A 27762-nucleotide genomic window follows, 5' to 3' on the forward strand; every position below is an offset into this window, starting at 1 on the left:
ACATTTGTCAACCCACTCCCATCTCCTCTAGAAAAAAAAAATCCCAGATATTGTACATTTGGATGCAGTTTACAAGCTGTAGCATTCTCTTCCTTTTAGTCTTGAGGGTTCCCTGACATCAGTGTGCTTCCATTGTCTGTCTTTGTCGTCACCTGTATGTCTTTCAGACCTACGGTAATATTATCGTGCCTGCAGGGGATCTCCATATTATTTGACTTTTTGTTCAGTTTGCTCAAGTCTCTTCCTATCCTCTTTACATATGACTTTTCTCTCTTTGTATGTATTGTTGGCTGTTTTCATGTCTGTACAAAGTTTTTTGTCTTTTTTTTTTGTTTGGTATCCAGAACACATCTTTTTTTCCTTTTATATATGAACTCACTTTCTTTTTTTTCAGCACTCCGTCTCGAGGAGCTAGAACAGGCACTGGCCACACAAAGATGAGTCTCCATGGTGCCAGTGGCGGTCATGAAAGATCAAGAGATAGACGTCGGTCAAGTGACAGATCTCGAGACTCGTCCCACGAAAGAGGAGAGAGCCAGCTGACTCCCTGCATCCGAAACGTTACCTCCCCTACACGGCAGCATCAAAGCGGTAGGTGGCAAAGATGACGGTCCGGAGATGGTTTCCATCGGTCACACATTAAGCCTGGAGTACAGAATATCACACAGGCTCATTTCTCTGCATGCAAAACTTCACACATCCGGTCGTAAGAGTGTAGGAGTTTCTCTGACATTGCTATTTTTATGGATCCTTGCACACACAGCTCGTCGTCTGCTGTTGGTACATGTCCTCAGATTTCGGTCATTGCTATATACTGGGCATTCGGCCTGGATTGCAGGAATCACACAGATGGTATTTTAGCGTTCAGTCACTCCTATGATTGGATCACATATACAAATGGAAAAGGGGAACAATTTGGGAAAAGTTTCTACTATTATGTGTTATGGGCTGCATGCTGCGCTCTAATGGTTCCGTCATCTGCTGGTATAGTGCATGGTAACTGCATCATTATGTGACTGGATCACACAATTATCAGAGCAATGTATTAGAAATAGTTACATAGATCTATTTTAATTTAGGAATAACAAACTTTGAGAATTCATGCTATTATTATTTTTTTTTCCACCTCCAAAATACTTGAGCAGTCACAACCACAATAAGAAAATTGATTTCATATCTTTGCAATGGGCAGAATTGTAAAGCGGATTTTTACTTTTTTTTTTTTTTCCCCCCTTCGTCTTTGCATCCAGAAAGGGAAATGGGGCAGCAACCCATTAAGGCTGAAACCAGTGGCCTGACGCATCGGCCTCAATCAGCGATGTCTGCACAATATATAGAAAAATGGTTTTAAAAACTGTCACATTGCAAGAACCTTCAAATGTAAACGACTTGAAAGGATCCTCAGTACAGTGTGAAACACTGAAGCACTAACTGTGCTGTACTTACCTGCCCCAGGTCCAGCTCTGTGTCTCTGCCATTGCCCAGGTATTCTTGTTTATCTGCAGGGCTGTCATCACTTCAACATATGCTGAGCTCAGTCATTAGCTGCATTGCTGAATTACATCATCAATACTGCAGCCAAAACACAGAACGGGGTAGTGGTAAAGATATAATGCTGGACCTGGGGCCTGGGAAGTAAAGCGCAGTTTTGTATTACACTCAACTGCACCTGGGGCCAATAGTTTGCCAGAAAAACAATTAAAGGTGCTTTCAGTAATTTACTTTTTCATATCATGTGTAATTGAAAGTTTGTTCTTTTTGCTTAAAAAAAAAAAAAGAAAAAAGAAAAAATGCACATTGGCCACTGGGGATTTTTTTAGACTTGTACTTTCTGTGTTTTCAGAGACAGGAATACAATGTGTAAGACTGGTTTCACATTTGCCGTTGTGTCCACGGCGTTTGACGCATGCATCTTGATTTCATAGCTTTAACATTGTGAACGCAGGTGCCTGCGTTTGTGTGCGTTCGCCCGCGTTTGCGTACGCATGCGTCTTTTTGCGTTGCGTGGCTAAAGGTACCGTCACACTTAGCGACGCTGCAGCGATACCGACAACGATCCGGATCGCTGCAGCGTCGCTGTTTGGTCGCTGGAGAGCTGTCACACAGACCGCTCTCCAGCGACCAACGATCCCGAGGTCCCCGGTAACCAGGGTAAACATCGGGTAACTAAGCGCAGGGCCGCGCTTAGTAACCCGATGTTTACCCTGGTTACCATCGTAAAAAAACAAACAGTACATACTTACATTCAGCTGTCTGTCCCTTGCCGTCTGCTTCCTGCACTGACTGCTGGCCGTAAAGTGAAAGTGAAAGCACAGCACAGCGGTGAGTCACCGCTGTGTGACTCACCGCTGTGCTGTGCTTTCACTTTCACTTTACGGCCAGCAGTCAGTGCAGGAAGCAGACGGCAAGGGACAGACAGCTGAATGTAAGTATGTACTGTTTGTTTTTTTACGATGGTAACCAGGGTAAACATTGGGTTACTAAGCACGGCCCTGCGCTTAGTTACCCGATGTTTACCCTGGTTACCAGTGAAGACATCGCTGAATCGGTGTCACACACACCGATTCAGCGATGTCTGCGGGGAGTCCAGCGACGAAATAAAGTTCTGGACTTTCTTCCCCGACCAGCGACAGCACAGCAGGGGCCTGATCGCTGCTGCCTGTCACACTGGACGATATCGCTAGCGAGGACGCTGCAACGTCACGGATCGCTAGCGATATCGTCTAGTGTGACGGTACCTTAAGGCTACGTTCTCATTAGGAGTTTTGCGCGGGGCAGCGTCGGGCGCAGACGCGTCATGCGCCCCCATATTTAACATGGGGGGGGGGGGGGAGGGCGCATGGACATGCGTTGTCTTGCGTTTTGTGACGCATGCGTCATTTTGGCGCAACTGTCACTGGGCACAGAGGACGCTGCATGATGCAGTTTTTTTCTGCGCCAAAAATCATGCAAAAATGAATGCATGCATCACAAAAAGCTGCATTGTGCATGCGTTTTTGCATGCGTTGTGCGTTTCGTCGCCGACGCCGCCCCGCACAACGCTAATGTGAACGTAGCCTAACGCACCATGTTAGAATTCTTGAGGCGGCAAATTTCCGTCAAATATGCGCAGGCATGCGGATCAGTGCGTAAAAAAAAAATGCATTACTGTCTATGGGAACGCATGCGTACGATGCACTTGCGTACTTCGGACAGCGCATGTCCAGGAACTGATTGAGACACGCCCTCCTGGAAATATCGAACGCATGCGCATAAAAATTGCAAACGCAGTGTTTTTTTTTCCATCATGTGTAAGCTGATGCGGGTAAAAAACACAGCTTTATGCGTTTGCGAACGATGCACTGTGGACTCGACCGCAAATGTGAACCCAGCCTAATAATACAGGTGGTGACACAGAATCCATCAATCTACTAGACTGTGTCACAGCTGACCTGCACCCCCTCCCTTCACAGAGACCTTTACAAAAGATAAGGTCGGGGTCCGACCATTGCAGCTAATGTATAGGTGGATTTCCTTACAAAAAGTAGTCTGAAAAAAGCCCCAGTGGGCAGTGTGAGAATGCCAAGATTTTTATTTTGCATATAGATTGTGGTATGTGGTGTTTTGTTCTTGTGTAAAAAAAAAAAAAAAGCAAACAGACCTTATTTTTAAATAGTTTTTCTAATGTCTCCCATGTTAAGGAAGTCAACTGCATTCAGTAGATTTACCCCCACCCCTTGGCAGCCACTTCAGAAAATATTCAGAAATGTGCATAAAATATATTTGGTTTGATACCTGTAACATTTTCATTATCGGTACCATTTTGAGTTGTATATGATGTTTTGATCATCTCTTGAGAGATAGATATATATATATATAAAAAATAATAATAATAATAATAATAATATTAATAATATTATTATTATTATTATTTATTTTTTTTTGTGGTGTTTTACTGACTGAATAAAAGCTAAATTCTGATTTTTCTTCGCTTTTACGGCTTTTTTTTGGGAATAAAAAGGTGTTAAAGGGAACCTGTCACCCCCAAAATCAAAGGTGAGCTAAGCCCACCGGCATCAGGGGCTTATCTACAGCATTCTGTAATGCATTCTGTAATGCTGTAGATAAGCCCCGATCTATCCTGAAAGATGACAAAAAGAGGTTAGATTATACTCATCCGGGGGCGGTCCCGCTGTGGTCCAGTCAGATGGGTGTCGCGGTCCGGTCCGGGGCCTCCCATCTTCTTACGATGACGTCCTCTTCTTCACGCTGCGGTTCCGCTGCAGGCGTACTGATCTGTCCTGTTGAGGGCAGAGCAAAGTACTGCAGTGCGCAGGTGCCGGGAAATGTCAGAGAAGCCCAGCCCCTGCGCACTGCAGTACTTTGCTCTGCCCTCAACAGGGAAAATCAGTACGCCTGCAGCGGAACCGCAGCCTGAAGACAAGAGGACGTCATCCTATGAAGATGGGAGGCCCTGGACCGGAACGCAATGGGCAGAGTGAAGACTCATTTTTTGCAGAAACACAAAGCTCAAGCATTTACATTTAGATCACCCAATCCTTCTCCTACTTCCTAGTCTGGAGGCCTCCCTACACACAAGACGACCGACTTTAATGGTCCTGAGCGCCTTAAAAGTTGGCACGGATCCTGTCTGATATATTAGGCTGCTCCCAGATGTGGGGGTGGATATTCTTCTGAGGTTTTAGAATGTAATTTCATTTGTCTACCACAATTGATTTATTAAGTCTTATTATTCCTTTGTCATTCAGGAGCTTTTAAATGAGATCATTATGGATCCTCTAAGTAAATCTCTGCACGGGGTCCTGAGGTGACCCTCCGTAATCAAATACTAGATGATAAAATATCCGCAGTCAATAACAATTGAATCAGTTAGTGCCAGCAGTAAGGAAGCCAAAAGAATACAGCCTCACGTGTTATGAAGACAGACTCCTGAGGACGGAAGCTGCCTGGTGTCTCATGTAAAGGCTGCAGCTCTCCAGTGTCCTGGTGGGCTGTGGGCCAGGTCTGCTGTCTCCCCCATCCTCTTCTGGAACAGCGTGTAACATCTATGCGACTGTTCCATACATCTGAATGGGGTTTTAGGGGTTGTAAATAATCCCTTCACATGCTGCAGAAATGACTCCCATGTATAAATGGCAGAATATATATATAGATATAGATATATATATATATATATATATATATATATATATATATATATATATATATATATATATATATATATATATATATATATATATATATATAATATCGCAATCTATATTAGTAATCTCACAGTTTTCACTTTGGACACTTGGGCTTTTTTAGACTCTAACTTCCCGTGCACATGTGCATTAGCAGCTATGAACAGACTCCTACCCTAGCTTGTGTATTGAAGCATCTAATGAGCATGTGCAAAGGTCATTGTGCAGGGAGGCATTATCAATCGCTGTCATCCTTTTTCTGATGACCAGGAGCCTGCGGAGAATGCTTCTTGAAAGGACAGGAAGTTGGAGTCTAAAATTTGAAAGATGACTTATTATTAAAAAATTTATACAGTAGTTATAATAATTAAAATTGTGATATTAGAGAAATTGTACCTAAAAATGTATTGTATTTTTAGGTTGTGATATATAAAGAAAAAATTATGTAATTTTTTTTTATTGCATAGCATTTTTTTTTTAAATATATAGGTTTAAAAAAAAAGATATGAAAAAATACATTTAAAAAAATATATCTGAAAAAAATATATAAATATTCCATATTGAAATCCTTTAAAAAGATGAAACTAGTAATATATGTATACACATGTACGCACGTTTAAAGTAAAAAAAAAAAAAATATATATATAATTTTGTTATAGAATTTTCTCTTTAAATAAAGGGCGGTCATTTTCAGATGGCTTCCCATGTGCAGAGGTAAGCTTACAAAGCAGAATTTGACACCTTATTTTTCCGAGTAACGGCACTAACGTCCATGAATTTACTTCCCAAATGTGTAATGCATTTGGATAAATTAATTGTGGGCACCTTAATGGATACGTAGGATCTGTCGCTGCGTTACTGTAACTGGCCGGGTTACTTGCTGGAAGTCTTAAGTGCTGGGAAACTCAATTACTCGCTATATACACACAATTGTGGCGCTCTGTAAGTCTATACCTGAAAAATGTCTCGCCTGCCGTCCACATGTTTATAAAGAAAGACTTGATTTTCTTTTATAGATCGAGAGAAGGAATACTGTTCATCCCGGCCGAGCAGCCCCCGCCCTCAGAAAATCTCCCCCAACGGTTCCAGTAGTAGCGTTGGGCTCTGTAGCCGGAACAGTAGCCAGTCGAGTTCAGAAGGGAACTGTAAGACGGCGGGAGAGATGGTGTATGTGTACGAGAATGTAAAGGAAGGAGCGCGGAACATCCGCACCTCCGAGAGGGTCACCCTGATAGTGGACAACACCAGATTTGTTGTAGACCCGGCCATTTTCACAGCGCAGCCGAACACAATGTTGGGCAGGTTGGTATTTTGCATTTCATGGTCCAGCCGCTATGAGGCTGTCTTCTCGGCTCAGTCTATGATTTTTCTTGGCAGATCATGTTATTCTGTCATCTTGCTGCAGGCTGTGTCCTTGAAATATTAAGGAAAAAACGTAGACTTGTGCCCACTTATAAGGCGATAACCCGATTAGCAGTTCCTTAATGTAAATCTTTTGTCTAGATGAAACTTTGAGACTGGCCAACCATCTCCCGTGTATGGGGGGAGCCTTGATGGGGAGAAGAATTGGGCTGTTGGAATTTTAAAGCTCGATCTTCTTGCTTTCAGTAAAGATGGCGGCCGCCGCCAGGCCTTCTCCCCTATCCCTGTTAATAACACCTGAATGATTGGCCAAACTCATGTTAATGAGGCAGTCGGGAGAGATGGCTTTCTGCTGAATGGCCCCATCGATCTCATTTGTGGCCCACTTTACAGTCTAAAGCCCAGGTGACTTTTTGTCCGTTTTGACAGTCTGGAGTCTATCTCCAATTCACTCCTCGCAGGCTTGGAAGTCCATAGTTTGAGGGCATATTTATTTTGATTGGCCCTGCTGCGTATAGGAATTGTTCTGATTGCTGAATATTGAACTATTTTAAGGGAATCTGACGCCCAAGGATTTTTTCCACCTAATCTGAGAGCAGCATGATGTTGGGGCAGAGACTCTGATTCCTGCAAAGTGTCACTGGGCTACTTGCTGTCGATTTGATAAAATTACTGTTTTATCAGCAGGAGATTATCACTACAGGACTAGGTGTCTCGTCATGCCCCATCACTAATTGACAACCTTCTATCCATACATGGGGTACACAGAGAGCTGCCAATTAGTAGTATGATTGAGGTTACACAGAGCTCAGCGTTCGGAGAACTGCTAGATCAGCATCCGAGAGAACGGATTTTTATCAAACCTGCAGCAAGTGACACATTGCTGGAATGGGGTTTCTGCCCCTACATTATGCTGCTCTGAGTATGGAAAACCTGGTGACTGATTCCCTTTTTTAACAGGTTTGTCCTCTTTTGCAATCGAAGCATCTAAAACAAATGTGTTTTTCAAAACTTTGCAAATGGTCTGGACCCCATTAGTGTACACCGCTCACCTTTAAGACCGGCACCTCTCTATGGTTCCAAACATTCTGTACTAATCTGTTTAAAGGGGTTGTCCAGCATTATGATATTAATGACCAATTATTAGCATAGGTCATCAGTGTTGCATCGAAGGTCCAGCACTCCCACCATCAGCTGGTTTTCAGCCGGATGTAAATTGCAATTGGACCTGAAACGGCAAAGCTCCGCGCTGAAAGCTACAGCTCTGCTCCTATTCCATTATATATTTTCAGCTTGCGTCTGGCTGCAGATAAAATCGTCGGATTTGTGGGTGTGATGAATCCCACCGATCTGATACTACTGACCCGTCCATAGGATAGGTCATCAGCATCCTAAGACTGCACAACCTCTTGAAGGGCGCAGTCAGGCTGTCATATAAACCGGACCAGTATGCGCAGACTGGCCAGCGGCTATGGACCCGAGCGAGACAGCTGCCTAGAAATACATGATGCTGTCGCGCTTGTGCCAGGAGAGCCGCTGGCCAGTCCGAGAATTGTGGTCTGATCTCGGTCTGTTTTATACGGCTGTCTGACTGCCCCTCAGGGGTCTTTTTGCACCGGACAATGATCCCCAGAGAAAACTTTCCCATTATTGCCTAGTAAGCAAGCGTCAAAAGATAAAACTCTTGTTGATCATATCTTTTATGCATATAGAAAGATTCTCATTAGTTGGTAGCTTGTCCCATGGTGTAAACCGAGAATTGGTGCCGATATAAAATAACGAATGGCCGATGATTCTTAGGAACCCCCCTCACCGGCATTGTGAAACAAGCGACGATCGACTTCCTGTATCATATCAGACTTTATTTAGGGTAATTCATCAGCCCTGTAAAAGGATCCTTACTCCCTTCCAGCCGTTTCTTCTTGCCATCCTACTTGTAAGGCCGGGTCACACTTTCGAGTGTGATGCGAGAAACTCGTGCATCAATACCCGGCGCTGCCGGCGGCACGTGGGAGCGGAGTGTGCGGCTGCATGTAGTTCTGTTCAGCCACACGCTCCGATCCCAGTGCCGGGTATTGATGCGAGAGACTCGCACGTGTGACCCGGCCTAATGAGAAGGATGAAATGGTTACATGACCGCAGGGTCGAGCTACACATGGGTCTGCGCAGGAGCGGTGTACATAATAAATAAATGAAAAACAAAAAATCTGCCATTTGCAGAGTTGCTTCTGTGACTCCTCTAATCTTTCTCACCCGTGCCGATCTCGTTGTGCAGGATGTTTGGATCTGGCAGAGAACATAATTTCACGCGTCCTAATGACAAGGGAGAGTTTGACGTGGCAGAGGGAATCAGCTCCACTGTGTTTCGGGCCATTTTGGTGAGAAATCGTGCTGCCTGCTGACATTTGTTGCTTTTCTCCTACCTGATGTTCTCACATCTTTGCTCTGAGGTTTTTCTGTGTCCGTCACTCTGTCCTGCAGTTTTTCTTCATGTTTTATGCTCTTTGTGGTGGCCTGGTATCTTTTTTTTTTTTTTTTCCCTCCCTGCATATTTCTTCTGTCTTATTTCCTTTGTAACTTTCTGTGCTCATTTCTGCTCGATATGAGAAATGTTCTTAGATTCCAGAAGCTGTGGCACCAATGAATTATTCTCTTTAGAGAGGACCTCGCCGCTTTGCTGAAATCTTGTATTTCCCACGAGATAACCACATTTCTGGGGGTTGTTGTGTTTCTCTATTATTCCTCCTGGAAATGTATAGAGAGACAACTGTATAGGATATTGACATTTTCTTTGTTGAGCCATTGTGCCCTGATGGTGACATTGCTTAAAGGGAACCTGTCCGCAGGATTGTGCACGGTAACCTACACACAGTGTCAGGTCGTCGCCGTTATACTGATTAATAATGCCTGATGATGAAATCCGTCTTGGTTGTTGTTTAATCTTTATTCTCAGTTTTGAGCTAATGATATGCTCGTGCTCTGGAGCGGCCTGTGGGGGGTCTTCATGTGATTCTATGATTAGGTATTCATCAGTATGGCTTCTGACAGGTCAGTGAGGGATAATAATGAATGTTATAGATGAGGGAAAAAATAAAAATCGCCTTCTGCAGGCAGGTGCTACAGCATGATCGCTTCTATATGTGTATTTTTTTTATTTTTTTTTTATTTGGTGTGCATAAATTCATAAAAATTAGTTTCAAAATTTGTATCCCATCAAATAAAGTACACATTATGCATGCGATCGTGTTGCAGCACAGGGCGGTTCCTGCCTGCAGAAGGTTGTTTTGTTTTTGTTTTTCTATATATAATGTTCATTATGTAAAATAGGGGACAGGTCAGTGAGGGATCAGTGACCTGTCAGAAGCCATATTATTATTTATTTATATAGCACCATTGATTCCATGGTGCTGTACATGAGAAGGGGTTACATCAAAATAAAAATATCACACTAAACAAAACTAAAAATGACAGACTGATACAGAGGGGCGAGGATCCTGCCCTTGCGGGCTTACATTCTACAGGATTATGGGGAAGGAGACAGTAGGTTGAGCGTTGAAGGAGCTCAGGTGTTGGTGAGGCGACAGCTCGGGTGGTGGTGAGGAGGCAGCGGGGTCAGTGCAGGCTGTAGGCTTTCCTGAAGAGGTGGGTTTTCAGGTTCCGTCTGAAGGATCCGAATGTGGTTGATAGTCGGACGTGTTGGGGCAGAGAATTCCAGAGGATGGGGGATATTCGGGAGAAGTCTTGGAGGCGGTCGGGTGAGGAGCGAATAAGTGTGGAGGAGAGAAGGAGGTCTTGGGAGGACCGGAGATTACGTGAGGGAAGATATCTGGAGATTAGTTCAGAGATATATGGAGGATACAGGTTATGGATGGCTTTGTAGGTCAGTATTAGTAATTTGAACTGGATACGCTGAGGGACTGGGAGCCAGTGAAGAGATTTGCAGAGGGGGGAAGCTGAGGAGTAGCGAGAGATGAATCAGTCGGGCAGCAGAGTTAAGGATGGACTGGAGAGGTGCAAGAAGGGTGTTAGCAGGGAGGTCGCAGAAAAGGATGTTGCATTAGTTAAGGCGGGAGATGATGAGGGCATGCACAAGCATTTTAGTAGATTGACGGTTGAGGAAAGGACTGGTTTTGGAGATATTTTTGAGCTGGAGGCGACAGTAGGTGGAAAGAGCTTGGATGTGCGGTTTGAAGGACAGGGCAGAGTCAAGGGTTACTCCGAGGCAGCGGACTTCCGGTACGGGGGAAAGCATGATGTCATTGATTGCGATAGATAGGTCAGGTAAGGAAGATCTATGGGATGGAGGAAAGATAAGTTCAGATTTGTCCACATTGAGTTTGAGGAAGAGAGAGGAGAAGGAGGAGGATATCGCTGATAGACACTCTGGGATTCCGGACAGCAGGGAGGTGACGTCTGGGCCAGAGAGGTAGATCTGAGTGTCATCAGCATAAAGGTGGTACTGGAATCCATGGGACTTTGAGTTGTCCCAGGCCAATTGTATAGATTGAGAAGAGTAGGGGTCCTAGAACAGAGCCTTGGGGGACTCCAACAGAGAGAGAGGGTGGGATGAGGAGGTAGTGTGGGAGTGGGAGACGCTGAATGTGCGGTTGGAAAGGTACGAGGAGATCCAGGATAGGGCGAGGTCTTTGATGCCAAAGGAGGAGAGGATCTGTAACAGGAGGCAGTGGTCAACTGTGTCGAAAGCAGAGGACAGGTCTAGAAGGAGGAGTACAGAGTATTGTCCGTTAGCTTTGGCGGTAAGTAGATCGTTAGTGATTTTGGTCAGGGCTGTCTCAGTTGAGTGATGGGGGCAGAAACCAAATTGTAGGTTGTCAAAGAGCAAGTTAGATGAGAGGTGGGAGGAAAGTTCAGAGTGGACGTGTTGCTCCAGGAGTTTGGAAGCGAATGGGAGCAGCGATATTGGGCGATAGCTGGACATGGCAGTTGGATCTAGGGTTGGCTTTTTAAGGATAGGCGTGATTGTGGCGTGTTTGAAAGCAGAAGGGAAGGTGCCAGAAGTTAGTGATAGGTTAAAGAGGTGGGTTATGGATGGGATAAGTGTGGTGGTGAGGTTGGGGAGGAGGTGGGATGGGGTCGAGCGCACAGGTGGTGAGGTGCGATTTGGAGAGGAGACAATTAAGTCCCCCTTCAGTGATGTTGGATATGGAGGTTATGGGGTTTGGGCATTAGTCTGGTATACAAAGGGGTTGTGGTGGTTGAACAATGAAGACTTGCCTTGTCTGGTTGATCTCATTTTTAAAGTGTGTGGCAAAGTCCTCAGCAAAGATGAGGATGAGGCCATACTGATGAATACCTAAGCAGAGCACCACATAAAGACCCTCCCCCTTAAGGCCCGCCCCAGAGCACGAGCATATCATGAACTCAAAACAAAAAAATAAAGATAAAGTAACCACAAGACGGATGCCCACGTTGCGTTTTTTCTACTGTGGAAACGCTTAAAAAAACACTTACAAAAGGCATCACATTATTTTTAATGGAATTCCGCATTGTTGTGCCCAAGCTGCGTTATTTTCCGCAGCGGAAACGCATTGCGGACAAAAACGCAGCATGTTCATTAATTTTGCAGAATCGCAGCGATTTTGCCGCTTTATAATTGTATTGGGACGCATGGAGAAAAACGTAAGAAAAAAAGCGACAAATGCCCAATAAACGCAAGCGGATTTCCTGGTAAGGGAGTCCGCTTTTGATGAGGAAAATTCTGCTTAGATTCTGCAACGTGGACACATACCCTAAGAGTGGCTACACAATGCAGTGGTATAAGAATATATGCCCCTGAAATGCTTTTACATTTGGAAGGTACAAGTATTTAGTAAATCAGAACTACCAGAGTGGCGGCAGGTTCCCTTTTTAATGCGTTTTGACTTGTGGGGGAAAGAGGGCAACCAAATGGGTTTATTAGGGTTTCCATTACTTTTGGGGTTAGAGAGGGGCACAGAGTAGGGGTGAGTGACCTGGAAGTGCCTGATAGAGGGGTGCAGAGTAGGGCTGACTGGTCTCCTGGAAGTGGCTGAGAGAGGGGTGCAGAGTAGGGGTGAGTGACTTCCTGGAAATGTCTGATAGAGGGGTGCAGAGTTGGGGTGAGTGACTTCCTGGAAATGTCTGAGAGAGGGGTGCAGAGTAGGGGTGAGTGACCTCCTGGAAGAGGCTGAGAGAGGGGTGCAGAGTGGGGGTGAGTGACTTCCTGGAAATGTTTGATAGAGGGGTGCAGAGTAGGGGTGACTGCACCCCGCTCTCAGGCACTTCCAGGAGGTCAGAGTAGGGGTGAGTATCAGACATTTCCAGGAAGTCGGAGGGCTGCAGAGTAGGGGTGAGTGACCTGGAAGTGGCTGAGAGGGATGCAGAGTAGGGGTGAGTGACCTGGAAGTGGCTGAGACGCATGAGATACATTGGCCCACCGTGCAATGGAAGATGAGTTGTTCGACATGTTGTCCCTTCCCTATTAGAAAATAGAAATAAAGATCCGATAGCAATCAGTGTCCAACTATTTAGATGGTCCATACGAGGACCTCAGCGGTAGCTCTGATGGGACGCGGCCCCTCCTGCGGACCGATCCCGACAGTAGTGTCTTAGGGCAGAGGTGGATTACACAGACGTACAGCTGCAATCCTCATTCTTCATAATAAACCCTGCAGCTATTCCCGTCTCACATCACGAGTCTATTTTGGGGTTTATTATTGGGCTGCACCATGTACTTCTACTAGCTGAAGTATGTTGCGGAGCACTTAAAACCATATGAGATTTTGGAGAGTGGGTTATGACGCTGTGGCGGAGCAGCTGTTTATATCATCTTAGCACTTAAGACTTTACATTCCAGTCTGAGACGTCGATTCCTCATCTGTGATGCCGCGGTCTCAGCTGCAGTGTACATGTGGTCTAGTAGACGATGATCAATGCCAGGCCGCGGCAGCTTCAGCCCTGTATTATGAAGAGGTCTGTATTCTGCTCCTCTCCATAGCTGCACTGTGCTCACATTGGGGAGTGGGCTCTAGCGTTAAACTTTCCAAAGTTCAGCTAATACGGGATTCTCTATAGGATCAGTGGAAACAGTTGGCGATGGCCATTAAACTGACTACTGAGGGGCATCTCTCACATTCTGTCAATTCATTTTTTTTAAAAGTTTTTTTTCTTTTCTTTCCCCACCAAAGTTGTCACCTACCACTAAATTGGTTGTTTTCCCTTGGCCAGGAATTGGCAAGCAGCTGCATGTAGACGGTTTACTTGTATTGCTTGCTTGGTGTCTCCTGTGTTCAATGGTTGTCATACAAATCTATTATGCAGCTTTGTTGCAAATATGTAAAATGAAAGTTGCGGTAATTGCTGAGACAAGACAGTAAAGGGTTTTACATGGGAGAAATGAGGACCAATGCACATATATAGAAGCCAGACGAAGATTTCCTCTTCCAGTTATGGGTTGTGCTAATGCCAGCATCCTAGCTTCTTATAATCGAGCCATAACTGCTGGGACAGATCAGATTACAGATCCCGACTTGACTTTAATCGGACTATGGTATTTTTGGTGGGAGGAATCTGCTGATTGCATCATTTTTGCCATAGAAAAAAATTCAAAAATTTGAGTATTTGCTGTGAGCATCATAGTGCAAGTGTGAAGAGGCTTTTTTTTTGAGAATTTTTTTTTTCTCTTCATCCTTTTTTTTTAATTCACTTTTTTTGTTTTATAAGGATTACTACAAGACGGGGATAATTCGCTGTCCTGACGGAATATCTATCCCTGAGCTAAGAGAAGCGTGTGACTATCTATGTATCTCATTTGAATATAGCACTATCAAATGCAGAGACCTCAGTAAGTATCTGGTAGAAACTTCTCTGCGTCTGTCCAGCTCTTTCCATTTCACACTTTCTCTTGTGTGGCAGAGAAATGATGCAGTCACCATCCATGTAGCTTCTTTCTCCTTTGGTATTCCCTTTCTGTGTCTTGTACCTTTTTTGCTTTATTTCAGTGTAACTTCCTGTGCCTTCTGTTACTTACTACCTCAGTGTAACTTCCTGTGCCTTTTGTTACTTACTACCTCAGTGTAACTTCCTGTGCCTTTTGTTACTTACTACCTCAGTGTAACCTCCTGTGCCTTTTGTTACTTACTACCTCAGTGTAACTTACTGTGCCTTTTACTTACTACCTCAGTGTAACCTCCTGTGCCTTTTGTTACTTACTACCTCAGTGTAACTTCCTGTGCCTTTTGTTACTTACTACCTCAGTGTAACTTCCTGTGCCTTTTGTTACTTACTACCTCAGTGTAACTTCCTGTGCCTTTTGTTACTTACTACCTCAGTGTAACTTCCTGTGCCTTTTTGTTACTTACTACCTCAGTGTAACTTCCTGTGCCTTTTTGTTACTTACTACCTCAGTGTAACTTCCTGTGCCTTTTTGTTACTTACTACCTCAGTGTAACTTCCTGTGCCTTTTTGTTACTTACTACCTCAGTGTAACTTCCTGTGCCTTTTGTTACTTACTACCTCTGTGTAACTTCCTGTGCCTTTTGTTACTTACCTCAGTGTAACTTCCTGTGCCTTTTTGTTACTTACTACCTCAGTGTAACTTCCTGTGCCTTTTTGTTACTTACTACCTCAGTGTAACTTCCTGTGCCTTTTTGTTACTTACTACCTCAGTGTAACTTCCTGTGCCTTTTTGTTACTTACTACCTCAGTGTAACTTCCTGTGCCTTTTTGTTACTTTCTGCCTATATCTTGGAAGAGCAGATGTTTCAGATGCATTAATTTCTTGCCGTCACTCGCATATTTCAGGTGCGCTAATGCATGAACTGTCCAATGATGGAGCCCGGAGACAGTTTGAGTTTTACTTGGAGGAGATGATCCTGCCCTTGATGGTTGCCAGCGCTCAGAGTGGAGAGCGAGAATGTCACATAGTGGTGCTAACTGATGACGACGTAGTGGACTGGGATGAAGAGTACCCACCGCAGATGGGAGAAGAATACTCACAAAGTAAGATATGTTCTTATTCTTGAAGTCTAGCAGATCTAGGTCCCAGGTCATCAAGGAGTTTTTGTTAGAATTCTGGAGTAAACCTGCGTGAAATGTTAAGTTTTTTTTGCCTAACTCAAAGTTGTTGCAGGCAGCGATCGATCGAGACCCCCAGCCTTTGATCCATACAATTCTATCATTACGACCTGAAAACAAACCTCAAACTTTGGTACTGATTCCCATCCACACTTCTGCATGTTGCTGGGTTATCATTTCAAAGGATCTCCTGCTTGTTCAGTGTCTGTACAGAGGTTGGACCCCGGGATGTGTAATATTTATATCATTGTACAGGCATCTGATAATGCTCCAGCTAATTTCTTCCCAGGCAATTAACCGGCTATGTAAAGCAGAGCTCATAGGTGCTTGGTATAATCATAACATCTCTCAAAGTGAACTAAGTTTTGGAAATATCTAAGCAATGGGAAGTATCTAGCTTTTTTTTTCCTATGAGGTAGAGAAAGTAGCAGATTCCTGGCAGACAGTCTTTGATGTACGACTACGTTATATTTCCCAATGGATTTTATAAGGAGAGTTTTCCGGTAACGCAGAATGATGAAATTGGTTTTATGATATATATTTTTTCTCTCTCTAGTTATTTACAGCACAAAGTTGTACAGGTTCTTTAAATATATTGAAAACCGAGATGTAGCAAAGTCCGTACTGAAGGAGAGAGGCCTTAAAAAGATCCGGCTAGGTATTGAAGGTGAGCACCTCCCCCACTACCTGTCTATACTTATAACAGGGGCAGTTAATGGAGTTTTCTTGCCTTTCACTTATCAAATTCGCTGGAATCAAGAATGGAGAGATTTTTAATTCTATTGTGTATAGTTCTTTGCCTAGGTTACTAGCCACCTTGTAGTCTGAGTGGCCGGTCACCTAGGCAAAGAGCTTGCATCACTTGTAAGTATACGCAAACCTGCATCTGCTGCGGCGCTCAGTTTGGGGCATGCTGCTAGTCCGAACTGTCAATCTTCAGGAGAGGTACCGCCACTGGCAGTGAGGAAAAGCAGCCGGGCTTTCATGAAAGATGGAATAAACCATATTAACCGAGAAATTACCTGAAGTAACAAGTCCTTCCAAAGCTGCACACTGCTTATATTGAGACAGATGATCACAGGGAGTATTCAATACTTTGTTTAAAGAGAACCTGTCAGCAGGATTTTGCTATGTAAACTAGAGACGGGGGCCATATTGATGCTCTAATACTGATTTAAAATGATACCTGCGGTGAAGAAATCAGATTTGTGGTTCTTGTACAATGTGTTAACGTTTTGCTGTAAGCATGTATTTGTGCATCGGGTCGGGACTATGGGCAGTCTCTTTTCTTGGTGCTCTGGCCCCTCAGTTTACTCCAGTTTAAATGACAGGTCACTGGTCAGTCAGTAAATTGCCACATATTTTTAATATTGTGCCTGCGCAGCACTATGTCTCCAAACACTAGGTCTCCCAAAAAATGGCACCAACGGCGCATGTGCTGTCGCATCTAAACGTCTATACTAATTCTCAATCTGCTCATGCGCCACCCACCTTGACTATGGAGCCAGTGCAGGACAGGAGATCGTAATCTTTGTGCTGGGTCGGGGCGCAAATTGAGAATTAGTATAGACTTTGGATGTGACAACACATGCGCCCCCTCAATGTGGTGGGAGATCTAATGTTTTCTGGAGACAAAGAAGTGCACAGGCGTGATATTTAATATAGGAAAGGGGTTACTGACTGATCAATGACCTGTTAATCAAACAGGAGGCAAATGGAGCGGCCAGAGCAACAAGAAAAGAGACAGCGCACAGTCCTGTCCTGATGCATGAGGACATGATCACACAAGAACCACAAAACTGATTTCTTCACCGCAGGTATCATTTTAATCAGTATTACAGCACTAATAGGCCCCGTCTCTAGTTTACATAGAACCTGTCATCAGGACTTTAATATGAACAGTGTGAAAATGGATCCAGCTCACACACCAGGGTGTTGATTATCTTTCATTCGGCTTTATTTGGAGGAATTGTTTTTAAAATGGTACAACATCAAATAGGACGTCTCAGACAACACTGCATATATTAAATAGGGGGTGATGTATAACACGTGACCAGTGTTCAAGAACGTTATTGTTTGAAACGCATATGGTGGTTTATACATTACCTCCTATTTAATATATGAAATGTTGTCTCAGACGTCCTAATTGATGATGTACCATTTTAAAAAGAATTCTTACAAATCTTTAATTCGGCTTTGTTTGGATCAACACCCTGGTGTGTGAGCCGGATCCATGTTCACACTGTGCAAGTTGCTGAGTACTGTGCAGCAGCAGGATTCCTGTGCAGCTATCCTGGAATTACGCCTCAGGGGGTGAGCTGATTTTTCACTTACTTAGGACTTTAATATACACTGTCTCATCTGTTAGCAAATTGTGAAAATGTATACATTCCTATAGACCCAATGTGTCATTATGGCATGTATTTAGTTTATACCTCCCTCACTTATCAGTTCTAAGAAATGCCAAGACCATTTGTGCCTCCATAGCTTCACGCATTGATGACACAAGCAGCATCTTATCTAGTTTCTCACTTCTTCTAGGTTACCCAACATATAAGGAAAAAGTCAAGAAGAGGCCAGGTGGGCGGCCTGAGGTGATCTACAACTACGTGCAGCGGCCCTTCATCAGGATGTCCTGGGAGAAGGAAGAGGGGAAAAGCAGGCATGTGGACTTCCAGTGTGTAAAAAGCAAATCCATCACAAACCTGGCTGCAGCCGCCGCAGACATCCCACAGGACCAACTGGTGGATATGCACCCAACGCCTCAAGTAGACGAGCTCGATATCTTACCTAATCACCCCACCCCAGGCAACAATGACACAGAACCAGATGGGCAGAACTCCACCTTATAATACAGACTTCACTACAGCTGCTGGGAAAGGGTGCAAAGTTCTTGACATCCAGAGGCAATGTGTAATTCGCCGTTTCAGGAGGTGAATCCCACCAGTCACTGGTGATTTACTTTTCTTTTCCTCTACAATCAGTACAAACAAAAAAAGGAGGTCTGAACGGCGATGTGGCATCAACGCCACATGTGGGATGTATACTATACCAACAAACTGTTTTGGTTGTGCAGTGTGGAGTTTTCCTTTTTTAAAGACCAAAGGAACGAGCAGAGGTTCCCGCTGTCTTGTGATGTTGGCTGTCTCTTCACTTCTTCCCCGCACATTGTAAGGATCCCTTCTCTGCTACACAGTGGAAGTTGGGCAATATCACAGGGTCCCCCCTCCATTAAGTACACCCAGTCTTTCGTAGTGGCACTTTATGGATGGTTTCAGATGGTGTTTGTAAAGTTATTTTATAGAATATTAGTACTAACTTAAAAAGTGCATCTATATAGAAAAATGTTTGGATATATAGTGAGCTTATTAATCCCCTCTAAATATATTCTGAGCACAAGCGGGGTCGTCTCTCTTCCAGAGCTGGAGGGCTTCACAGAAAATCCTCCCGATCACAGTATATCATCATGAAACTGCAGTGTCCGGAGCAGCCGGGATGTCGGTCAGTGCGGCTTGAAGCAAACGATGCCTTACACCACAATCTTTGCTGGGCCAGGTTTACCAATAGAATTGTTTTACAATAAATGATTGTATGTTTTGCATTTAAATAAAAGTCATTATTTTATATTGTCTGAGACGCTGTGGAATAGTCGTCTAAGGCCAGAGAGGGCTTAAACCTGCCTCTGTCATCCTTATGTGTAAAGCTCATTTTAATCCCATAATAGATGCATTGTTTGCCTATAAATAACCCGCGATTACATTAGATTGTTGGGAAAGGCCTGTAAGGCCCCTTCACATTAAGCGACGCTGCAGCGATACCGACAACGATCCGGATCGCTGCAGCGTCGCTGTTTGGTCGCTGGAGAGCTGTCACACAGACCGCTCTCCAGCGACCAACGATGCCGGTAACCAGGGTAAACATCGGGTAACTAAGCACAGGGCCGCGCTTAGTAACCCGATGTTTACCCTGGTTACCATGCTAAAAGTAAAAAAAAACAAACATTACATACTTACCTACAGCCGTCTGTCCTCCAGCGCTGCGCTCTGCTTCTCTGCTCTCCTGTACTGGCTGTGAGCCGGAAAGCAGAGCGGTGACGTCACCGCTCTGCTTTCTGGCTCACAGCCAGTACAGGAGGAGTGCAGAGCGCAGCGCTGGAGGACAGACAGCGGTAGGTAAGTATCTGGTGTTTGTGTTTTTTTTACTTTTAGCATGGTAACCAGGGTAAACATCGGGTTACTAAGCGCGGCCCTGCGCTTAGTTACCCGATGTTTACCCTGGTTACCAGTGAAGACATCGCTGGATCGGTGTCACACACGCCGATCCAGCGATGTCCACGGGAGTCCAGCGACGAAATAAAGTTCTGGACTTTATTCAGCGACCAACGATCTCCCAGCAGGGGCCTGATCGTTGGTCGCTGTCACACAGAACGATTTCATTAACGATATCGTTGCTATGTCACAAATAGCAACGATATCGTTAACAATATCGTTGTGTGTGAAGGTACCTTAAGGCAAGTCAGGCTGCATTCACACTGGAAAAGTTTATAGTGATTGTTTTGTGCAGCACAAAGGATCATGGTTCTCGGTGGTGCATCGTCCTTTAACGATCAGCGTGCATCATTAACCAACCAGTGGCACGATGCGATTCCCAATTGGTAAGTGTCTGTTTTGCGCTTCACTTCTAGTCTGCTTGTTTACACAGGGCGATGCACCACCAAGAGCCTTGTTCTGCGCAGAAGATCATTTCACCCAATGAAGTGTTTTTGCCTGTTTCCATCGGGAAGGAAATAGTTCATATTCTGCAGCTTCAGGTTGTGACTATATATGGACCAATGTCTCAAAGCGGCCCCACCCCCACCCCCGAGACTGGTTCAGAAATGCTGCCCCCTGGTGAGAAAGTTACGGTATGTCAGCAGTGTGCATCCATTTTTGTAAAAACAAACCTCAACATCCACTTAATTTTTTTTTTTTGCAGCAGAAGTTGTTTGAATTGTAAAAATTGCTGCAGATTGCACACCAAAGGGTGACTTTTTGGGGGGTGCTTTTGCAAGTCTGGAAATAAGCTTGTTCATGTTTTGTATTTACCCCTGGGTGGTTTTTTTCCCCCATCAATATAGCCATATGAGGGCTTGTTTTTTGCGGGATGAGTTTTACTTTTGAAAGAAACTATTGATTTTACCCATATAGTGTACTTGAAAAACAAAAAATTCCAAATGCAGTGACATTGCAATTCAATTTTTTTTAATGTTCATATGGTAAAAAACTGACCTGGCAACACTATTCTCCAGATTGGTATGAGTACATAGATGCCAAACCTGTTTAGGTTTTTTTGTTTGTTTTTTCAGCAAGAAATTCTGAAATTTGTATGACTGCCATACTGTTTTTTTTTTTTTTGCAATATGGTGCTATGTGAGGGCTTAACGTTTTTTGCATCCTGAACTGAATATCTTCCCCCAACTAGCTAGTATCAATTTAAAAACAATGTTTTTATTGCCTCTTGTTGCAGCAACAAATTCTGGCTTAATTTTTTTTTTCCTAGTTAATTTTGATCAGACCTCTCTGAACGCAGCGATACCAAATGTGTGTTTAGTTTTAATAAGACAAAGGGGGTGATTTGAACTTTAAGGCTGTGTGCACACGTTGCATCCCATCATTTAGAATGAATTCCGCATGTTTTGTGCACATGATGCTTTTTTTCGTGTTTTTTTTTTTGCGGATTTCCCACTACAAAATGCATTGGGGAAATGTCCAGAAAACGCGGCAAAAACGCATGCGGATTTCTTGCAGAAAATTTCAGGTTTTTCTCAGTAATTTTCTGTGAGAAATCCTGAAAGTGTGCACATAGCCTTAAACTTTCACACTTTACTGTATTAAATTAGTCCCCCTTAAGGGACTTGAAGCTGCAATTGTCCTGGCACCTGTGTGCATATAGCTAAAATCACGATCTAGGAACACTGGCCACAAGCTATCGTTCACAAGAGGCTCACGATGACAGGCATGGGGGTATGCAGTACACTCCCAGCTGTCATCACAGCCCATCTGCACCCTGTGATCACTTGATGGACGCCGATTGACTAGATCACTGACGCGCCTCCCGTCTGCGAGTGTTTAAATGCTGCGGTCAGTGATTGACTGAAGCATTTCACTGGTTAACAGCTGCAGCTATGAGGCACTTGATGGTTAATTAAGTTAGCCATCAAGTGCAACGGGGGGGGGGGGGAGACGGGACTACATGAGCCTGCATAAAACGCAGGGACACTGCTGATGCTGTAAATGTAAGTCATCGATCATGAAGGGGTAATTCTAAATGAGTGACCACCACTGCATTAAGATATTGGAGTGGTCTGATCACCAGCTGAGTGATAACGTTAATCACCCCTTTAAAATAGTTGAGATTTAAAGGTGAGGTGGAGGGCTACATTTATGGTATACCTACATGTGTGTATGGTAGGTGGTCTCCATTGTGCATGGCCTGTAAGTAAAGAGGTGGCACCACATGCATGATTTTTCCATTGATTTATACAAGTCCTAAAAACGAGTGAGCACATTGCAGGAATGCCATGAGTATAACATTTGTGGTTCTGCTGCTCCAATTCGTGAAGGGTATTGAACTGTAGGACCAGGCACAACCACAACTATATGTATGGTGCCATTGTGAGGTACAGTCCAGGATCCCTGCAAATCAGTATTGAAACCCCTCTATGTAAATCCCCTGTATCAAAACAAAATGATTTGACATTGTTCTATAACAATTAAACAATTTATTTAAAAAATATTTAACTATTACACTGTACCATGTATAGCAAAGGATTTACAATAAAACATCTTTTATACAAGTAAATAAGAAATATCCATAGAGGGGAGCTCTGCAGTGTGTACATCATACATCTGAAATGATGCGATTTGCTGACAATGATTTTCAAAATATACAATTAATGCGAAGCTTATACAGCACGAGTCGGATCACTGGAGCGGGATCTAGGACAGTGAGCTGATATGGCTTGATGACATACAAGTGATCTTGGGGTCCGGTTTACCTCTTACTGCCAGACATGGGCTGCAGTAATTAAAGACCCCATAAATGCACTTTGACGCTGTGGGAGAGGAGGGAGATCTAGTCCTATTCACAATGGCCACGGTAAGTCACTGAAGTCTACTGGACCCCCGAGTCCTGCATCTGCCTCCAGGAGACTCATGATGACCGCCATGGCAGCTTCGTCATTGGAGGGACTGCTCGAGCCGTGGTCCGTTTCTATCATATCGATCGCCATTTGGGAGTTTTCACCTGCAGAGAGTAGAAAGAGGGGAAGAAAACGTTAACAGTAACACCAGATGTGGAAGATAAAGGTTTGGTAAGTGTTCAAACATTCTTGCAAGGGCAATCATTTACTAGTAGAGGATTTTAAAAGTGAATAAATAGACAAGTTTGCCACCTAATCTGGGAGCAGCATACTATAGAGACATTGATTCCAGCAATGTGTCTTTTACAGGGCTGCTTGCTGTAGTTTTGATCACTTATTGGTTGGACTAGTAAACAAGCTGCCATGTAGTCAACCCCACCACTGATATGCAGAAAGTGGCCCATCACTGTTGGGGGAGTTATACACAGCTCAGTGTTCAGTTAGACCTACATCAGAGAAAAGTGATTATCAAAACTACAGCAAGTAGCCCAGTAAGTGATATTACTGGAATCGGGAACACTTGCTATCCCTTCCAAAAGTAGTAGGAAACAATGACTAGTTCTCATTTAGTTTGACTGTCACTGTTCACTCCCACATCTGGCAGGTGAATGGATCATCATTAAATACCTACTACAACACTTGCACGATCAGGTCTGTTCTTTGGTGCTGTCCTAGTAAAGTGACGTTCGAGAAGTGCACATTGTGGTGCAACATGAGCACCAATCACGTCCAGATGCGCAAGTGAGCAGTGCTGGAGAACCCCTTTAAAAACTAGGTGAGTAATGTTACTGAATACTGTAGTCCTGTTAAATGGATGCTGCAAGAATTTTATGAACATGGCCCAACGAGTGAATTTTTACACTGCCCATTGCCTGCTGCTAAACATCTGTGCGCGCACATTGCTTTATACTCAGCTCTCTGGTTTAAATAGGTTGTCTACTGTTTTAATGTGTCAGGAACGTTGTGGCGGCACTAATGTATATGTATTTAGGCTGTGTGCCCACGTTGCGTTTTGCCGCAGCTTAAACGCATTCCCATGGGATTACGCAACGGCTGTGCCCATGCTGCGGATTTTCCCACTGCAGAATCGCATAGCTGTAAAATCCGCAGCATGTTCCTTATTTCTGCTGCGATTCTGCCGCCATAGGATTGCATTGAAAAGCTCACTTTACGCATGGTGGGCATAGCCACATGTGTAAAGTGAGCGCTTCATGTGCTGATAGTACCTGGGTCTGGAGGCAAGGAGACTCCTTCAGGCCTAGGGTACAATATTCCTGTAAAAAAAATATATAAAAAAAAAAATAGGGATATACTTACCTTCTGATGGCCCCCGGAGTCCTCCCACCTCTCAGTGGTGCACGCGGCGGCTTCTGTTCACAGAGATGCCTTGCGCAAATCACCTGAGATGATGTCGCGGTTACGCGACCGTGATGACAAAGGTCCTTCGCCCAAAGCATCCCTGGGAATGGAACGTACCGGGAGCGCCGCTGAGGAGATCGGGGGCCGTCAGAAGGCGAGAATAACCGATGCTTTAAATGACTTGTAAAGCGCAAGCATTCTGCAAGCTAAAAACACTTGTGTTTTGTGGGAAAATGCATGTGAACTTCGCATGCATTTTACCCGCGACAGGGAGTTGCGTAAAGGCTGCGGACATTTCTGCAACGTGGGCACATAGCCTTATAGTTCTGTTCTTGATGGTGCAGGTTTACTCGGGCCCGTGGTGTGACCAAACAGTTTAGTGCACCTTTACGCCAACTTGTCTTCCATCCGTCTCTCCCCTCTCTGGTTCCCGTGCAGCCAGAGCTGTCAAGGTGGAGAAGGAAGGAAAATAAGTGGGTGGGAAGGTGCACTAAACTGCTTGGCTGCTCAATGGGTGCACCAGTGCTTGGTTTAAACAGTCATTTTGTGTTAACACCCTTTAAACCTTTGCTGATTGGATACATAGAAGGTTGTCCTTTAAAGAGCCCAACTAGATGGGGCACAGAACGCTCATTAGACATGCATAGGATATTGCCATTGTTCTCGGCAGAACATTGTTTACACAGGATAATTACACGCTATGAATGATCAATTTTAAACATGCTGAAAAATAAGTTTCACCAAACAAATGAGCATTTGTGGAGTAATTGTCCGATTTTATTTACTTTTTTTTACAAATACTTAAGTCACCACTGTGCTCTGCTTTACGGCCGGCGCTGACAGTCAGTGCGGGAAGCCGACGCCGGGGGACGTGACACAACGGAATGTGAGTATGTAGTGTTTGTAAAAGTTAAAAAAAAAAAAACAACAATGGTAACCTGGGTAAATATCGGGTTACTAAGCACGGCCCTGCGCTTAGTAACCCGATATTTACCCTGGTTACCAGTGAACACATCATTCAGCGATGACAGCGGGTGATCAGCGACCAAAAAAAGGTCCTGATCATTCCCAAACGACCTCTCAGCAGGGGCCTGATCGTTGGTCGCTGTCACGCATAACTATTTCGTTAACGATATCGTTGCTACGTCACAAAAAGCAACGAGATCGTTAATGAAATCGTTATATGTGAAGGTACCTTTAGTCAGGAAATGTTATCTGAAACACTAGATAATGTGGCTAGATGTTAAGGCCAGTGTTCAATCTAATATATAAAGCTGAATGTGTGTATGTACAGTGGGGCAAAAAAGTATTTAGTCAGTCAGCAATAGTGCAAGTTCCACCACTTAAAAAGATGAGGCGTCTGTAATTTACATCATAGGTAGACCTCAACTATGGGAGACAAACTGAGAAAAAAAAATCCAGAAAATCACATTGTCTGTTTTTTTAACATTTTATTTGCATATTATGGTGGAAAATAAGTATTTGGTCAGAAACAAACAATCAAGATTTCTGGCTCTCACAGACCTGTAACTTCTTCTTTAAGAGTCTCCTCTTTCCTCCACTCATTACCTGTAGTAATGGCACCTGTTTAAACTTATCAGTACAAAAAGACACCTGTGCACACCCTCAAACAGTCTGACTCCAAACTCCACTATGGTGAAGACCAAAGAGCTGTCAAAGGACACCAGAAACAAAATTGTAGCCCTGCACCAGGCTGGGAAGACTGAATCTGCAATAGCCAACCAGCTTGGAGTGAAGAAATCAACAGTGGGAGCAATAATTAGAAAATGGAAGACATACAAGACCACTGATAATCTCCCTCGATCTGGGGCTCCACGCAAAATCCCACCCCGTGGGGTCAGAATGATCACAAGAACGGTGAGCAAAAATCCCAGAACCACGCGGGGGGACCTAGTGAATGAACTGCAGAGAGCTGGGACCAATGTAACAAGGCCTACCATAAGTAACACACTACGCCACCATGGACTCAGATCCTGCAGTGCCAGACGTGTCCCACTGCTTAAGCCAGTACATGTCCGGGCCCGTCTGAAGTTTGCTAGAGAGCATTTGGATGATCCAGAGGAGTTTTGGGAGAATGCCCTATGGTCTGATGAAACCAAACTGGAACTGTTTGGTAGAAACACAACTTGTCGTGTTTGGAGGAAAAAGAATACTGAGTTGCATCCATCAAACACCATACCTACTGTAAAGCATGGTGGTGGAAACATCATGCTTTGGGGCTGTTTCTCTGCAAAGGGGCCAGGACGACTGATCCGGGTACATGAAAGAATGAATGGGGCCATGTATCGTGAGATTTTGAGAGCAAACCTCCTTCCATCAGCAAGGGCATTGAAGATGAAACGTGGCTGGGTCTTTCAACATGACAATGATCCAAAGCACACCGCCCGGCCAACGAAGAATTGGCTTCGTAAGAAGCATTTCAAGGTCCTGGAGTGGCCTAGCCAGTCTCCAGATCTCAACCCTATAGAAAACCTTTGGAGGGAGTTGAAAGTCCGTGTTGCCAAGCGAAAAGCCAAAAACATCACTGCTCTAGAGGAGATCTGCATGGAGGAATGGGCCAACATACCACCAACAGTGTGTGGCAACCTTGTGAAGACTTACAGAAAACGTTTGACCTCTGTCATTGCCAACAAAGGATATATTACAAAGTATTGAGATGAAATTTTGTTTCTGACCAAATACTTATTTTCCACCATAATATGCAAATAAAATGTTAAAAAAACAGACAATGTGATTTTCTGGATTTTTTTTTCTCTTTTTCTCAGTTTGTCTCCCATAGTTGAGGTCTACCTATGATGTAAATTACAGACGCCTCTCATCTTTTTAAGTGGTGCAACTTGCACTATTGCTGACTGACTAAATACTTTTTTGCCCCACTGTATGTAAGTCTGTCCGTCCGGGATTGGCATCTGCACCGTCGCAGCTACAGCCACAAAATTTTGCACAGTCACACGTCTGGACCCGAGAGCGTCATAGGCTATGTTGTGAGGCGAAATTTTAACCCTGCGCTTTCCAATTCACCAAACAATTTTGCCCCTATCTACATAATGGGGAAAAAGTGAAAGGAAAAGTGTTGGAGGCAAATTGACAGCTTCCAGATGTGAACAAGGGGGACTTAAAGAGTGGGAGCGATGGCGCCAAAGAGTATATACCGTACAGTTGCTAAGGTGGGGCCCCGACATGGGATACTCACCACACACGGGGATATGAACACACACTACCACGTGCTTGAACACATACCACCTTCAGCACACATTTCACCAACCTCGCCACATAAAAGTCGCCGCTCAAAACTCGCCACATGCAAAACTAGGCTAACGCAAAACTCGCCACACGCAGAAAAATTGCTACATGTACAAGTTGCAACACATGCAAAAGTTGCCTCACACAAAACTTGCACATACTCAAAAGGCACCACACATAAAACTCGCCATGCGCAAAACTTGCTGCACACAACTTGCTACACTAACCTGTCACATGCAACTCGACACACAAAAAGTTGCTACACGCATGTCGCCATACAAAACTCGTCTCACAATAGTCGCCACATGCAACTCAACACACACAACTTGACACACGAAACTCGCCCTAAAACACACACAA

General features: G+C 44.1%; 2 protein-coding genes across 5 annotated transcripts in view; one reads left to right on the forward strand and one right to left on the reverse strand.

Annotated features, from left to right (window-relative positions):
* The window catches only part of BTBD10 (BTB domain containing 10), a 43119-nt gene extending 23845 nt beyond the window's left edge, over positions 1-19274 (forward strand). For both annotated transcript variants that reach the window (XM_069739807.1, XM_069739806.1), the window contains 7 exons: positions 395-591; positions 6200-6485; positions 8821-8923; positions 14247-14367; positions 15327-15524; positions 16156-16266; positions 18141-19274. In XM_069739807.1, the coding sequence (XP_069595908.1) occupies positions 438-591; positions 6200-6485; positions 8821-8923; positions 14247-14367; positions 15327-15524; positions 16156-16266; positions 18141-18451 (1284 nt within the window). In that variant the 5' untranslated portion in view covers positions 395-437 and the 3' untranslated portion in view covers positions 18452-19274. The remainder of the gene's footprint in view (positions 1-394; positions 592-6199; positions 6486-8820; positions 8924-14246; positions 14368-15326; positions 15525-16155; positions 16267-18140) is intronic.
* Positions 19275-22336: 3062 nt separating this feature from the next.
* The window catches only part of BMAL1 (basic helix-loop-helix ARNT like 1), a 52413-nt gene continuing 46987 nt past the window's right edge, over positions 22337-27762 (reverse strand). For all 3 annotated transcript variants that reach the window (XM_069740027.1, XM_069740028.1, XM_069740029.1), the window contains exon 19: positions 22337-22883. In XM_069740027.1, coding sequence (XP_069596128.1) covers positions 22723-22883 — 161 coding nt within the window. In that variant the 3' untranslated portion in view covers positions 22337-22722. The remainder of the gene's footprint in view (positions 22884-27762) is intronic.

This window comes from Ranitomeya imitator, chromosome 9 (genome assembly GCF_032444005.1).
Source record: "Ranitomeya imitator isolate aRanImi1 chromosome 9, aRanImi1.pri, whole genome shotgun sequence".
In the NCBI taxonomy this organism is placed as follows: domain Eukaryota; kingdom Metazoa; phylum Chordata; class Amphibia; order Anura; family Dendrobatidae; genus Ranitomeya; species Ranitomeya imitator.